The sequence below is a fragment of the Antedon mediterranea genome, chromosome 10, assembly GCF_964355755.1.
Source record: "Antedon mediterranea chromosome 10, ecAntMedi1.1, whole genome shotgun sequence".
NCBI lineage: Eukaryota > Metazoa > Echinodermata > Crinoidea > Comatulida > Antedonidae > Antedon > Antedon mediterranea.
In genome coordinates, this window is record NC_092679.1 from 6,013,341 (window position 1) to 6,029,937 (window position 16,597).

General features: G+C 33.1%; 2 protein-coding genes across 2 annotated transcripts; both read right to left on the reverse strand.

The window, feature by feature from the left end:
• Positions 1–3,282: 3,282 nt before the first annotated feature.
• LOC140060944 (bile acid-CoA:amino acid N-acyltransferase-like) lies at positions 3,283–7,289 on the reverse strand. Its single transcript, XM_072107318.1, has 8 exons — positions 7,079–7,289; positions 6,684–6,962; positions 6,418–6,587; positions 5,804–5,920; positions 5,550–5,647; positions 4,888–4,987; positions 4,533–4,737; positions 3,283–4,127 (listed from the first exon to the last, which is right to left on the reverse strand). The coding sequence occupies exons 1-8, from the start codon at positions 7,287–7,289 to the stop codon at positions 3,955–3,957; spliced, it is 1,353 nt and encodes a 450-aa protein (XP_071963419.1). The 3' UTR covers positions 3,283–3,954.
• Positions 7,290–11,699: 4,410 nt separating this feature from the next.
• Positions 11,700–16,225, reverse strand: LOC140060382 (bile acid-CoA:amino acid N-acyltransferase-like). The gene is made up of 8 exons (XM_072106565.1): positions 15,938–16,225; positions 15,030–15,308; positions 14,764–14,933; positions 14,168–14,284; positions 13,914–14,011; positions 13,252–13,351; positions 12,897–13,101; positions 11,700–12,491 (listed from the first exon to the last, which is right to left on the reverse strand). The coding sequence occupies exons 1-8, from the start codon at positions 16,146–16,148 to the stop codon at positions 12,319–12,321; spliced, it is 1,353 nt and encodes a 450-aa protein (XP_071962666.1). The 5' UTR covers positions 16,149–16,225; the 3' UTR covers positions 11,700–12,318.
• Between the last annotated feature and the right edge of the window lie 372 nt (positions 16,226–16,597).

Sequence of the window (16,597 nt, forward strand, 5' to 3'; positions counted from 1 at the left end):
AGTCTATTTCACAGAGCCATATATATATGTAATGCGCGATTTGAACGATTTGCGCAATTTGAAATTGCGCAAGGATTTTCTTGCGCAATTTCAAATTGCGCAAAAAATTCCTTGCGCAATTTGAATTGAAACATGTGTTTCAAATTGCGCAAGCAACGTATTAAATTGCGCAAGTAATCTGCAAATTGCGCAAGGTTTTTCGACAGATTGTGAAATCATGCACACCCATATTTTTTTAGTAATTTCTAAGAATGATTCAAAATTAAAGATAATGTCGCATTTCCTTACCCTCCCGGGAGCCTCCACTCCCGATTTTTTTTTCCGAATAAAAAAAATCTCGAATTCCCAATGGTTCTATAAAATACCATATTCAAACATAATATGAGGAGAAGGCATAGGCCTAAATAAATACCAATAGTAATATAATAATTTCAATTCAAATATCAGTACTAATGACGATTAATAATACCTAAGACAACAATCAATAACAAACAGTTCGTTTTCAAATTGCGCAAAGGTGTCATATTGCGCAAGAACTATCTTGCGCAATTTACAAATTGTGCAGCGCAATTTGAAATTGCGCAAGGATTTTCTTGCGCAATTTCAAATTGCGCAAGTTGATTGCACAATTTAATATTGCGCAAGAAAATCCTTGCGCAATTTTAAATTGCGCAAACATTCTTTGCGCAATTTTAAATTGCGCAAATCGTTCAAATCGCGCATAACATATACATATATATGGCTCTGCTATTTCACAGTCAAATCTGGCGCCATGTTTGTTTATGTTCACCGACTTTGATTTAATTTACATTTTTCAAAATATTAAAAATGTTTCCTTGATGGTCCCGAAATGTCAGTCTTTTTGTCATTAAATCTTTTTTTTAAATAAATTGTATTTAAATGAAATTCTTCTAGCCGATCACAAATTCAATTGATAGTTCTTTATTTTATACACATTCTTGTACAAATATTTTACTGTATATATTATATGCATATATAGGCCTATATAAAAAAATCAAGATCAAATAAGTTAAAACTGCCTCAATATAGATTTATTTTTACAACATGTTTCGGGCATAGCCCATCATCAGGTGAAGAGAATTGTAACAAAGGATAACATATATAAGTCACAAAATTACATAATAAAACAAATCAGCCAATCAAAGATGTTAACAAACAAAAGGCATATTTATAATGGCACGCCTCCAAAAGCTATGGGGTACAAAGCAGGAATGGTTGCTTATAAAGCAGCAAATTTAAGACAAAGACAAAAGCTTCAAGTGTAAATAATTGTTAATATGTGAATGTCTCTGGCAAAATTAATGTTTAAAAGATCTAAATTGTACATTTATGCCGGTAGGGCAAGAGTGCCAAGCTTTACAATTATTCTTTCTTCTATAATTCTACGAGATGTCTCAGAACCATTACATACCTTAACACCAGAAATTTTAATATCCGAAATAAAAGGGAATGCTCATTATTACAAAAATGGGTGGCTACAGGTAATCCGGGAGTCTTTAGTTTAATAGACCTAACCTGCGTTTAGTTTCACCAATATAAAGCATATTACATTTAGTACACCGTTACACGAAATACAATAAACTAGATTTCTAGTGGTGCACGTAATACGATCTGTGATAACATAATTACCAGAAGGTCCTACTATTTGGTTTGAACATGAAACGTAATTACATGTCGAACATCTATTTCTATTACATTTGAATGTTCCAGTTGATTCATTACCTTTGTTTTGTAATTTAGATTTAACTAAAGTGTCTTTAATGCTTTGATCACGTCTGTAAGCTATCATGGGTGGTTCTTGAAAAATATCTTTTGTAGCGGATTTAGCTTCAGTCAAAATTGAAAAGTTATCGCGGACAATAACCTTCTTATTCATAGGATGATACGTGAGGACTAGAGGTATGCGGTCACAAGCATTTGTATTAGGTGTAGGTTGCATATTTTGTCCTCGTGCGTATTTTGAGCAGAATGTGTTACGAGATTTTAAGGGAAAGAAACCAGATTTATTCAAACGGTATATTGATGATTGTGTTGGTGTTATGTCGGGAACTTTAGATGAACTTAATGAGTTCATTAACTTCGTGAACAATTTTCATCCTGCTATAAAGTTTACTCATGAAATTTCTGACAAGTGTGTGCCTTTCCTTGATATTAGTTTATCTATTGATAAACCTGGTCTTTCTATCCGTTCACTACAAAGATACTGACGCGCACACTTATCTAAATTACAACTCTTCGCATCCTCCAGCTTTTAAGAATGCTATACCGTATTCGCAACTTGTTAGACTTCGACGTTTATGTAGCGATGATGATGACTTTAACATCAAAGCATCTGAGATGATCGATTTTTTCAATGCACGCGAATATCCTATGGAGCGACAAAACTCGCAAAGACAAAGAAAACCACTGGGAATTACAACTTAAAACCACAAAACCTTTTGGACTTAACATTAGGAACATACTCCCAGATCGGTAAAATTATTCCATTGACTACCAAAATTGAAGTTTCAATATTAACCACCATTTAAGCTGTTTTTAGTTTCATTCCAAAATTGTTTATATCTCTACCAAGCTACCTTCTTTGTTTTCTACTCTTATTCAGACTCCACCCTGTCACCTTTTGTTGTATTTCTTTTATTCCTGTCCACCCAGGCAGCACTTGCCAGTTCTTATACTATGACGTTATCCAAATTCCTTCACTTGCACTGCTGAAGGGCTAGTGTTGCCCGAAAGCTCCGCTAACTTTTCTGACTGTTTTACTTTATCGTTTTGATTTAGCTTTTCGATTTTTTTTGTATCTCCATTAAGTTGCAGCCACTGATACCCACAGCTTTGTCATTTTTTCAGTTATTTGCCTTTGGATTTATATATATATATATAAATCAATTGTGTTGCATAGCACTAGCACTGTGTAAATTATATATAAATCATACTGTCAAATTATAGAAACAGTGCTCATATTCGGAACATGATCTCATATTTTTTGTATGAAAAACTACGGAACTTTCACCTAATGAGCTATGCTTGACGCGATTATGAGTTGATGTTCCGAATATGAGCACTATTTCTATACTTTGACAGTATGATTTATATATATATATAAATCAATTTAAAAACATAAAAAAACTCAAAACCTGGGAATAATTAAGTAATTAACCAGTTTAAAATTAGGAAATCTGTCAGAATAAGAAATATATTTTTATTATGTATTATAAATTGCATTTTAATTTAAACTTTTTACAACAACTAATTCTATGTATGAAAATAGTCCAATTTTAATTTATAGTTTTTTTTTCTCAATGTGTTGTCATGTATCTTCATGCATCTTTTGCTATAGGCCTACAGAAAGAATTCACATGTACGAAAGTAATAAAATCAATATCTTCTTTGTTAGAAAAACATTATCGCTTTTTGATGATGAACTACTCTAAAATGTATATAGGAAATGTTTTTTTTATTTTATATCTATTATGTTGTGTTTATTGTTTTATGTTTTTTATGTAAAAGGGTCCTGCGAAAACAGAAGTGTAAACTTCTCTATGCAGGATCCTTGCCATCATTTATGCTATGAAACTGTATTTATAAAGGATGAGTAAATAAATGTGAATTGATTGATTGATGAAGTCACATACTGATACTGAAAGAGATGTATAAATCAGGAAATTTATCCAGACATGACACAGATTTTTTAAAAAGGGGTAATGTATACAAATATTGTAATACAAAGCATTCATTATTTGGTTTATAACATCCTAACAACTAAGCCCATACAAAAATATAGCACTATGAATGGAGTAGAATCATTATAGATTTGCACACAACTAAAACAGCCTCACTTGCACAATATTTTACAAAAATATAGCTGAACATGCAATATAACACCTAATCATAAAGATGGATGAAATAAATGCATGACACATGATTGAATTAGCGCTATAATTTGCTTAGCTGCACCATTATCGCTCCTATCCCACCAAAAGAGGGCACACTTCGTACATGGTCACTTTTTCCGACATGTTCCTTGAAAAATGCTAAAGTTTTTTCCCATGAGTCTTCTTGGGCGACTGAATGTTCGTCTGGGTAACCACCATAATTAACAACTACACCTGTAACAATAAATAAGACAAAAATAGGCATTTGTATCAAAATACTGTAGTAGAATAGCACACACCATCGTAAATAGTAAAATATGCAATAGAGTAAGTTCAGTCTGAGCAGTAGAGTAAATTCATGTTTCAATCTACTGCATAGATGTTAAGCTCTGTCTACACTATCAAACTAGTTTGACCAAAAAAAGTGTGATGTTCCCAAATATGAGTGATATGACCAAAAATGGTAGTGATATGACATCATCATGTCCAAATATGGGCACACAAGATTTTTTGTTATCACATACAGTGTGATAGTGTAGAGAGAGTTTTAATCTATTTCCTAATTTGCTGGTAGGATAAAATGTGTCTGAATTAGTTTGGTACTGTACTATAACTTTCTTAAAATAGACAAATACTCACTGACTAATTTGTGATAACATAAGGAACAAAGAGGAGCATACGGTGGCTCAATGAGATGGCCAGCTCCAGGGTAGCTTAATATCTTCCAGTTGTCTTTGCCATGTTCTTTAAGATATTCACAGCCTAACTTGGAAAATAAATCACTGGACCAGCTTTTATCATCAAGACCATTGATGAAAAGAAATTGACATGTAGCATCTTCAAGCTGTGAAAATAACAGACAATTAACCTATTTGTATCCGTTATTTCTATTGAGGGTTTATATGTGACTATATACTACATGAATATGATTACATACATATTCAATATATCTTAAACGGTCATTGAAAGATCTATTCTTCAACAAAGAACTTACATTCATAATTGTTGAGTGGTCAATATCTTCTCGTTTGCAGGGCCAAAAACGACTAATGTCAATAATATCATCTTTTGTAGCTACCCTATCAGGAAAAACACTAGAGAAAAGAATTATAATAATACATGTTATTAGCATACAAACCTAATTGGTTAATAATAATAATAATATCCTAGATTTATGTTGTGAAACCTCTAAGCGCTGAACATTATTACCCCAGTCATTTTGGATCAAACACATATGGAAATATATTCCCATAATACAGCTAGTAATCAGGTTATCAAGGTTATGTCTTGATCTAACCGGGTTTCCATTTATACACCTGGGTGGAGAGAGGCAAATGTAAGTAAAGTGTCTTGCCTAAAGATACAAGCAATGCAGCGAGAGTTGGATTGAAACCTCGATCTCACGATCAGTAATCAAACGTCGAACACACTGCGCCACACGCCCTCACAAAAAAAATATATATGTTTAAGCATTCACACAGGTGTGGATATTCCTTCAGAATTTATCAGTCCTCTCTGCAGTCAGAAAGTCACAAACCTTTTGATTATAGTACTGTATTGTCTTGAATAAATTCTAGTTTCCGAAAGTGCAACTCCACAATTCTCTGCAGTCATAGAAAGTATAATTAAGAATGTATCTTATTTGCTTTTTCTTACTTCATAATATAGTTTGCAGATTGTTTTCCTTTGTATAAATTTCCAGTCCCACCTTCAGTGTAGAATGGACTTCCATTAATGCACACACATGCCTTGATCTACAAATAGTTAGAAAAAACAGCAATTAGCTCTTATGTTTTAAATATAATTATTGTAAGGTATATAAGTATATATGTGTGTGTGTGGGGGGCGGGGGAGTGGTGTTGGAGATTTTTGTCTTTCTCATGATTTAAATCATATTGAATCTTGGTAACCTTTGGTCCACAAATGATTGACAGTTTTACAACAATTTGAGCACCAGTAGACACTCCGATGATGCCTATCCCAGAATCCATCACAAATTGATTGTTTAACATCCAATCAACTGCCTCCTGCAAAATAATTATTAGAAATTTAGAAATAGTTCACAACCAAACTGCTATATTAATTCCTTACTTTATAAGCCAAACAATATCTTTTTTGAAGAGTGAAAAACTGTGTTTAATCTAGGTCTGAGGGCTTAGGTGGTCAGTAGGTTCATTACTGGTTAATGGGTCTTCTTGTTGATAACAAATATTAATGTTCACTAAACTATATGAACTTTGGATGCACAATTTATGTATCAATTTGACTTGTTGACATGTCATTCTGATGAACTTGAACATATCTTGTTGAAATCTTGATATAATAATGCATATCTTTAGCAAATACTGTAGTGTAGTTATCTAAAAACTACAATTGTAAACACAATGTATAGGCACACAGAAAAGTTAGCACTTTTCCCATCTTTTACATACCCGTCATACTCCTTACTATTCTACAGTAGTACCATTCCATGCCCCCCCTCCCCCTCCCCCAGGCCAACTTGATTATACAGATCAATATTTACCTCAAAATATACCATATCAACTTGTTTGATGTCTGTTACCAAATCTTCATAAGCAAAATATGCCAACGCAAGGGAAGCAAAACCATGGGTGGCAAACAAAGAAGAACGAAACTCTGTGACTCCTCCAGAAGCACCAAATAAATCAATAATACCTGGAAATGGACCCTTACCTGTAACATAAATTAAACAAAGCATAATTCGGCATTGTAGGCGAGGTGATTAATTAATTAACAAAGTTGTTTCTTTAACAAGACATTTGTCAATACCTTTTGGTTTAAACAATGTTCCTCTAATATTTCCACTTCTAACCTCTATCCTGTCAACATCTTTTCCCATATACCACCTTTCAACTGTCGTCTTGCCCAGAACAGATTGTGTTAGTGATTCAATATTATTTGAGTAAAAATTTGCAGTTGACAAAAATCCTTTATACACTGTTATATGGAATAGGAGCGGCGTTGTAACATCTTTCTTGACTAATCTTGTACCTGCTTTTTGTCCAGGTGAAGGTTGCATGTGTGTGAATAAACCCATCGGCCTAATTCCTGAAAAAAGTATAATCTGTTCTGTGAGACTGTAGTTAACCATTTATACTTTTTAAATTAATTAATGTGTCCAATTAATGACAGATTCATTTTGATATTTGTTAGTAGCTACTCACCCTTGTAACTACCGCCAATTGACGGGTGCGAATCGACTTTCACTGCCCCGTTTACGTCAGGAATAAAATGTGCATACGCTTCAAAAGTCCTTCCCCTTTCCTCCACAAATGCCCGAATTGTTACATTTGGGAATTCATGTACGCCGTACACACATACCGAAATAGTTTCATCAATAAATGCTGCTGCTGGAGTAACTATAAATTGTGTCATTTTTTCCCACGAACGGATATTTCAGATCGACTTAATAGCATAGGAGATTATTATTTATTTAGTCAAGTAACTTTGACCATGACCAAAGATAATCGCCAGATAATCTTTGCTATGACTCACACACACACTAAACACACATAGTCATGCGATAGATAAAAACAAAGATAGTCTATAGTTATATCTTTGGTATGACAAACAAACATGATGGTTTTAATGGTGGTTTTGCATTAAACTGGTTTGAAAGTTATTTAGTAAACCGTAAACAGTATGTTGCGTTAGGCTCATTTAAATCATCAGTGGAGGCTGTAAATTGCGGAGTGCCTCAAGGGTCGGTTTTAGGACCACTACTATTTTTAATTTATGTAAATGATCTTTCTAGATCAAGTGACACTCTGAAAGTCATATCCTTTGCTGATGATACTACGATTTTGTTTTCTCATTCTGATATCAATGTCTTATATAACACCGTCAACACTGAACTAAATAAAATGACTGACTGGTTCATCTCAAATAAGCTTATTGTTAATGTACAGAAAACTAATTACATTTTATTTCGTACTCAACAAAGACAAATTGATTTCTCAAATCTTAATATTTACATTAACAATAATATTATTGAACGTAAACCCGAAGTACTATTCCTCGGAGTTTATCTACATGAATACTTGAGATGGACCAGTCATCAAGCGTATGTATCTAAAAAGATATCTAAAGTAATTGGCATCCTTTGTAAATTAAGACACTTTTTTCCACAACATATCTTACTCTTGTTATATAACACCCTTATACAACCTCATCTTCTTTATTGCAACATTATTTGGGCAGCCGACTACCCATCAAATTTAGAAAAACTTAATAAACAAATTAAACGTGCTGCCCGTATTATTACTTTCTCTCACTATCTCGCCCCTTCCCAACCTTTACTTAAAAAACTCAATATTCTTAGTCTACATGATCTATTTACAACACAAATTGCTTCCTTTATTTTTCAATTCTTTAATACCAAACTCCCTGTGACAATGTCTAATCTATTAAGTCATACAAAATCACACAAGTACTATTTACGTATCGACAATAAATTTCAGCATCTTGATGTACCTCCTTTTAGACTGAAAATTTCCGAATATTTTGTTTCTGTTTCAGGACCGCGAATCTGGAATGATCTTGATGATAAACTAAAGCATTTTAAATCTCTTTATACTTTTCGTAAAAATTTTAAAAAATATCTTATTTCTTTATACTAATTTTAATATTATGATTGTAGTACACTGAAAGTATTTTTATTTCATCGTTTTTGTTTTTATTTATTATTTTATGTAGTAAATTGTATTAGTTTAAATGTATGTGTATTGTTTCTGGGGTCTTTCTCGAGACAAGAAACTTGTTTTCTTCTAGAGAAGACCCCAAATGATGGCTTATTACTATGTTTTCACTTATGTACACACCTATAATTATATTATTGTATAATGCCATTGTTGAATAAATAAATGTTTTTTGAACTTGAACTTGAACTTTTGTACACATGAAAGTACCAATGAGAAAGGAGCGCTTCGGCGCGGTGTGGAAATAAATACTTATCAACGAAACAATCGCATATCGTAAACTTTTGATTTTATTTACACTAATAATTCTTTTTTACAAAAGAAGCTCGCGGAGAAAATAAAACGTCAACACATGAAACAACAGTGAAAGGCCAGGTTTACGGGATTTTTTTTCAACACGTGGCAGCACAATAGTAAAAAAAAGTTCGTGCTTTAAATAATTGTTCACCGACTTTGATTTAATTTACATTTTTCAAAAAATTAAAAATGTTTCCTTGATGGTCCCGAAATGTCAATCTTTTTGTCATTAAATCTTTTTTTTTTAATAAATTGTATTTAAATAAAATTCTTCTAGCCATCACAAATTCAATTGATAGTTCTTTATTTTATACACATTCTTGTACAAATATTTTACTGTATATATTATATGCATATATATATATAAAAAAATCAAGATCAAATAAGTTAAAACTGCCTCAATATAGATTTATTTTTACAACATGTTTCGGGCATAGCCCATCATCATGTGAAGAGAATTGTAACAAAGGATAACATATATAAGTCACAAAATTACATAATAAAACAAATCAGCCAATCAAAGATGTTAACAAACAAAAGGCATATTTATAAAGGCACGCCTCCAAAAGCTATGGGGTACAAAGCAGGAATGGTTGCTTATAAAGCAGCAAATTTAAGACAAAGACAAAAGCTTGAAGTGTAAATAATTGTTAATATGTGAATGTCTCTGGCAAAATTAATGTTTAAAAGATCTAAATTGTACATTTATGCCGGTAGGGGCAAGAGTGCCAAGCTTTACAATTCTTTCTTCTTTCTTCTATAATTCTACGAGATGTCTCAGAACCATTACATACCTTAACACCAGAAATTGTAATATCCGAAAGGGAATGCTCATTATTACAAAAATGGGTGGCTACAGGTAATCCGGGAGTCTTTAGTTTAATAGACCTTAAATGTTCTACAAACCTATCACCTAACCTGCGTTTAGTTTCACCAATATAAAGCATATTACATTTAGTACACCGTTACACGAAATACAATAAACTAGATTTCTAGTGGTGCACGTAATACGATCTGTGATAACATAATTACCAGAAGGTCCTACTATTTGGTTTGAACATGAAACGTAATTACATGTCGAACATCTATTTCTATTACATTTGAATGTTCCAGTTGATTCATTACCTTTGTTTTGTAATTTAGATTTAACTAAAGTGTCTTTAATGCTTTGATCACGTCTGTAAGCTATCATGGGTGGTTCTTGAAAAATATCTTTTGTAGCGGATTTAGCTTCAGTCAAAATTGAAAAGTTATCGCGGACAATGTTAATAACCTTCTTATTCATAGGATGATACGTGAGGACTAGAGGTATGCGGTCACAAGCATTTGTATTAGGTGTAGGTTGCAATGTGTCCTCGTGCGTTAACTGGCAAACTTTTCTTTGAGATTTCACAGTAATGTCAGATGATGTGCTTGCCTCTTTATGGGGTATTTTGAGCAGAATGTGTTACGAGATTTTAAGGGAAAGAAACCAGATTTATTCAAACGGTATATTGATGATTGTGTTGGTGTTAAATGTCGGGAACTTTAGATGAACTTAATGAGTTCATTAACTTCGTGAACAATTTTCATCCTGCTATAAAGTTTACTCATGAAATTTCTGACAAGTGTGTGCCTTTCCTTGATATTAGTTTATCTATTGATAAACCTGGTCTTTCTATCCGTTCACTACAAAGATACTGACGCGCACACTTATCTAAATTACAACTCTTCGCATCCTCCAGCTTTTAAGAATGCTATACCGTATTCGCAACTTGTTAGACTTCGACGTTTATGTAGCGATGATGATGACTTTAACATCAAAGCATCTGAGATGATCGATTTTTTCAATGCACGCGAATATCCTATGGAGCGACAAAACTCGCAAAGACAAAGAAAACCACTGGGAATTACAACTTAAAACCACAAAACCCTTTGGACTTAACATTAGGAACATACTCCCAGATCGGTAAAATTATTCCATTTACTACCAAAATTGAAGTTTCAATATTAACCACCATTTAAGCTGTTTTAGTTTCATTCCAAAATTGTTTAAATCTCTACCAAGCTACCTTCTTTGTTTTCTACTCTTATTCAGCCTCCACCCTGTCACCTTTTGTTGTATTTCTTTTATTCCTGTCCACCCAGGCAGCACTTGCCAGTTCTTATACTATGACGTTATCCAAATTCCTTCACTTGCACTGCTGAAGGGCTAGTGTTGCCCGAAAGCTCCGCTAACTTTTCTGACTGTTTTACTTTATCGTTTTGATTTAGCTTTTCGATTTTTTTTGTATCTCCATTAAGTTGCAGCCACTGATACCCACAGCTTTGTCATTTTTTCAGTTATTTGCCTTTGGATTTATATATATATATATATATATATAAATCAATTGTGTTGCATAGCACTAGCACTGTGTAAATTATATATAAATCATACTGTCAAATTATAGAAACAGTGCTCATATTCGGAACATGATCTCATATTTTTTGTATGAAAAACTACGGAACTTTCACCAATGAGCTATGCTTGACGCGATTATGAGTTGATGTTCCGAATATAAGCACTTTTTCTATAATTTGACAGTATGATTTATATATATATATAAATCAATTTAAAAACATAGAAAAACTCAAAACCTGGGAATAATTAAGTAATTAACCAGTTTAAAATGAGGAAATCTGTCAGAATAAGAAATATATTTTTATTATGTATTATAAATTGCATTTTAATTTAAACTTTTTACAACAACTAATTCTATGTATGAAAATAGTCCAATTTTAATTTATAGTTTTTTTTTTCTCAATGTGTTGTCATTCTTCATGCATCTTTTGCTATAGGCCTACAGAAAGAATTCACATGTACGAAAGTAATAAAATGAATATCTTCTTTGTTAGAAAAACATTATCGCTTTTTGATGATGAACTACTCTAAAATGTATATAGGAAATGTTTTTTTTTATTTTATATCTATTATGTTGTGTTTATTGTTTCATGTTTTTTATGTAAAAGGGTCCTGCGAAAACAGAAGTGTAAACTTCTCTATGCAGGATCCTTGCCATCATTTATGCTATGAAACTGTATTTATAAATGATGAGTAAGTAAATGTGAATTGATTGATGAAGTCACATACTGATACTGAAAGAGATGTATAAATCAGGAAATTTATCCAGACATGACACAGGTTTTTAACAAAGGGGTAATGTATACAAATATTGTAATACAAAGCATTCATTATTTGGTTTATAACATCCTAACAACTAAGCCCATACAAAAATATAGCACTATGAATGGAGTAGAATCATTATAGATTTGCACACTACTAAAACAGCCTCACTTGCACAATATTTTACAAAAATCTAGCTGAACATGCAATATAACACCTAATCATAAAGATGGATGAAATAAATGCACGGCACATGATTGAATTAGCGCTATAATTTGCTTAGCTGCACCATTATCGCTCCTATCCCACCAAAAGAGGGCACACTTCGTACATGGTCACTTTTTCCGACATGTTCCTTGAAAAATGCTAAAGTTTTTTCCCATGAGTCTTCTTGGGCGACTGAATGTTCGTCTGGGTAACCACCATAATTAACAACTACACCTGTAACAATAAATAAGACAAAAATAGGCATTTGTATCAAAATACTGTAGTAGAATAGCACACACCATCGTAAATAGTAAAATATGCAATAGAGTAAGTTCAGTCTGAGCAGTAGAGTAAATTCATGTTTCAATCTACTGCATAGATGTTAAGCTCTGTCTACACTATCAAACTAGTTTGACCAAAAAAAGTGTGATGTTCCCAAATATGAGTGATATGACCAAAAATGGTAGTGATATGACATCATCATGTCCAAATATGGGCACATAAGATTTTTTGTTATCACATACAGTGTGATAGTGTAGAGAGAGTTTTAATCTATTTCCTAATTTGCTGGTAGGATAAAATGTGTCTGAATTAGTTTGGTACTGTACTATAACTTTCTTAAAATAGACAAATACTCACTGACTAATTTGTGATAACATAAGGAACAAAGAGGAGCATACGGTGGCTCAATGAGATGGCCAGCTCCAGGGTAGCTTAATATCTTCCAGTTGTCTTTGCCATGTTCTTTAAGATATTCACAGCCTAACTTGGAAAATAAATCACTGGACCAGCTTTTATCATCAAGACCATTGATGAAAAGAAATTGACATGTAGCATCTTCAAGCTGTGAAAATAACAGACAATTAACTTATTTGTATCCGTTATTTCTATTGAGGGTTTATATGTGACTATATACTACATGAATATGATTACATACATATTCAATATATCTTAAACGGTCATTGAAAGATCTATTCTTCAACAAAGAACTTACATTCATAATTGTTGAGTGGTCAATATCTTCTCGTTTGCAGGGCCAAAAACGACTAATGTCAATAATATCATCTTTTGTAGCTACCCTATCAGGAAAAACACTAGAGAAAAGAATTATAATAATACATGTTATTAGCATACAAACCTAATTGGTTAATAATAATAATAATATCCTAGATTTATGTTGTGAAACCTCTAAGCGCTGAACATTATTACCCCAGTCATTTTGGATCAAACACATATGGAAATATATTCCCATAATACAGCTAGTAATCAGGTTATCAAGGTTATGTCTTGATCTAACCGGGTTTCCATTTATACACCTGGGTGGAGAGAGGCAAATGTAAGTAAAGTGTCTTGCCTAAGGATACAAGCAATCCAGCGAGAGTTGGATTGAAACCTCGATCTCACGATCAGTAATCAAACGTCGAACACACTGCGCCACACGCCCTCACAAAAAAAATATATATGTTTAAGCATTCACACAGGTGTGGATATTCCTTCAGAATTTATCAGTCCTCTCTGCAGTCAGAAAGTCACAAACCTTTTGATTATAGTACTGTATTGTCTTGAATAAATTCAAGTTTCCGAAAGTGCAACTCCACAATTCTCTGCAGTCATAGAAAGTATAATTAAGAATGTATCTTATTTGCTTTTTCTTACTTCATAATATAGTTTGCAGATTGTTTTCCTTTGTATAAATTTCCAGTCCCACCTTCAGTGTAGAATGGACTTCCATTAATGCACACACATGCCTTGATCTACAAATAGTTAGAAAAAACAGCAATTAGCTCTTATGTTTTAAATATAATTATTGTAAGGTATATAAGTATATATGTGTGTGTGTGTGGGGCGGGGGAGTGGTGTTGGAGATTTTTGTCTTTCTCATGATTTAAATCATATTGAATCTTGGTAACCTTTGGTCCACAAATGATTGACAGTTTTACAACAATTTGAGCACCAGCAGACACTCCGATGACGCCTATCCCAGAATCCATCACAAATTGATTGTTTAACATCCAATCAACTGCCTCCTGCAAAATAATTATTAGAAATTTAGAAATAGTTCACAACCAAACTGCTATATTAATTCCTTACTTTATAAGCCAAACAATATCTTTTTTGAAGAGTGAAAAACTGTGTTTAATCTAGGTCTGAGGGCTTAGGTGGTCAGTAGGTTCATTACTGGTTAATGGGTCTTCTTATTGATAACAAATATTAATGGTCACTGAACTATATGAACTTTGGATGCACAATTTATGTATCAATTTGACTTGTTGACATGTCATTCTGATGAACTAACATATCTTGTTGAAATCTTGATATAATAATGCATATCTTTAGCAAATACTGTAGTGTAGTTATCTAAAACACAATTATATAGGCACACAGAAAAGTTAGCACTTTTCCCATCTTTTACATACCCGTCATATTCTACAGTAGTACCATTCCATGCCCCCACCCCCCCCCCCCCCTCCCCCAGGCCAACTTGATTATACAGATCAATATTTACCTCAAAATATACCATATCAACTTGTTTGATGTCTGTTATCAAATCTTCATAAGCAAAATATGCCAACGCAAGGGAAGCAAAACCATGGGTGGCAAACAAGGAAGAACGAAACTCTGTGACTCCTCCAGAAGCACCAAATAAATCAATAATACCTGGAAATGGACCCTTACCTGTAACATATATTAAACAAAGCATAATTCGGCATTGTAGGCGAGGTGATTAATTAATTAACAAAGTTGTTCCTTTAACAAGACATTTGTCAATACCTTTGGGTTTAAACAATGTTCCTCTAATATTTCCACTTCTAACCTCTATCCTATCAACATCTTTTCCCATATACCACCTTTCAACTGTCGTCTTGCCCAGAACAGATTGTGTTACTGATTCAATATTATTTGAGTAAAAATCCTCAGTTGACAAAAATCCCTTATAAACCGTTAAATGGAACACAAGTGGTGTTGTAACATCTTTCTTGACCAATCGTGTACCTGCTTTTTGTCCAGTTGAAGGTTGCATGTGTGTGAATAACCCCATGGGCATAATTCCTGAAAAAAAAAAAGCTGTGTTTAGAGTACCTTCGGCACACATGCACATTTTCAAAGTAAATCATGTAGTTTAACATTGATTTGATCATTTGGTTGGTTTAGTATGGTAGGGATAGAGTGATTTCTATATTATTTTTATTTGTAATCGTCTTCACTTAACAATACAATAGAGAGATGTATTTTTAAGATTTCAAAACTGTATAGCAAATTCAATAGATACCAAGATAGTGTGTTGAATTTCCAACAATGGTCGGTTTGTGTTCCGCTGGAGGAATTGTAACCACAGTGAAAAAAATTTATGATATGATGCTAATATTGTAAAAATACTCATATGACTAAATAAGAGGCCCAGGACAGGGGCTCCAAATAACTCACCATTGCGCCACCTCAATTTAATGAAGGGGCGTCGTCGTAGCCGTATCACATCAGTATTTAATTAATTATGAATATGATGTTGAATTTTATTTATAATAGATTTAATCATTATTAATATTATTATTAAGCAACACTACATTATTATTTTATTATGTTATACTATTAATTTTTTTAATTGTTTAGTTTTTAGGTTTGTACTAGGCGCCTAGGCCTAGGCTATATTATTATGCCTCTCGCATAGGGTCTCTACTCACCCTTGTAACTACCGCCAATTGACGGGTGCGAGTCGACTTTCACTGCCCCGTTTACGTCAGGAATAAAATGTGCATACGCTTCAAATGTCCTTCCCCTTTCCTCCACAAATGCCCGAATTGTTACATTTGGGAATTCCTGTACGCCGTACACACATACCGAAATAGTTTCATCAATAAATGCTGCTGCTGGAGTAACTATAAATTGTGTCATATTTGAGGTATATTCAGAGAGCGAACAGCGTCATTTCGCATTTCGACGATCGAGCATTCTCTACTTCTCTCTACGGAGCGCCATTCATGCCTTTATTTACTTCCGAAATAGAAATAGTACTACGGTAACTGGTTCAGTGGACCATACCAAATTTAGCACCAGTGGAGCACAGTGAAAACATAAAAATTAATTTTAATATCGTTTCGTATGTTATCACATTGTGCTCATGTGGACCCAATTTGGAGCCAGGGGAGCATAGTGATATAAAATAGAAGTCACTGAATTTTAATATCTTTTCGTATTTTAATACACTTTGCTCAATTGAACCCTATTTGTAGCCAGGGGAACACAGTGATTTAAAATAGAAATAAGTCACTGAATTTTAATATCTTTTCGTATTTTAATACGCAGCGCTATACAATCTTTGGTTTATGTAATTCTTTGGAGTT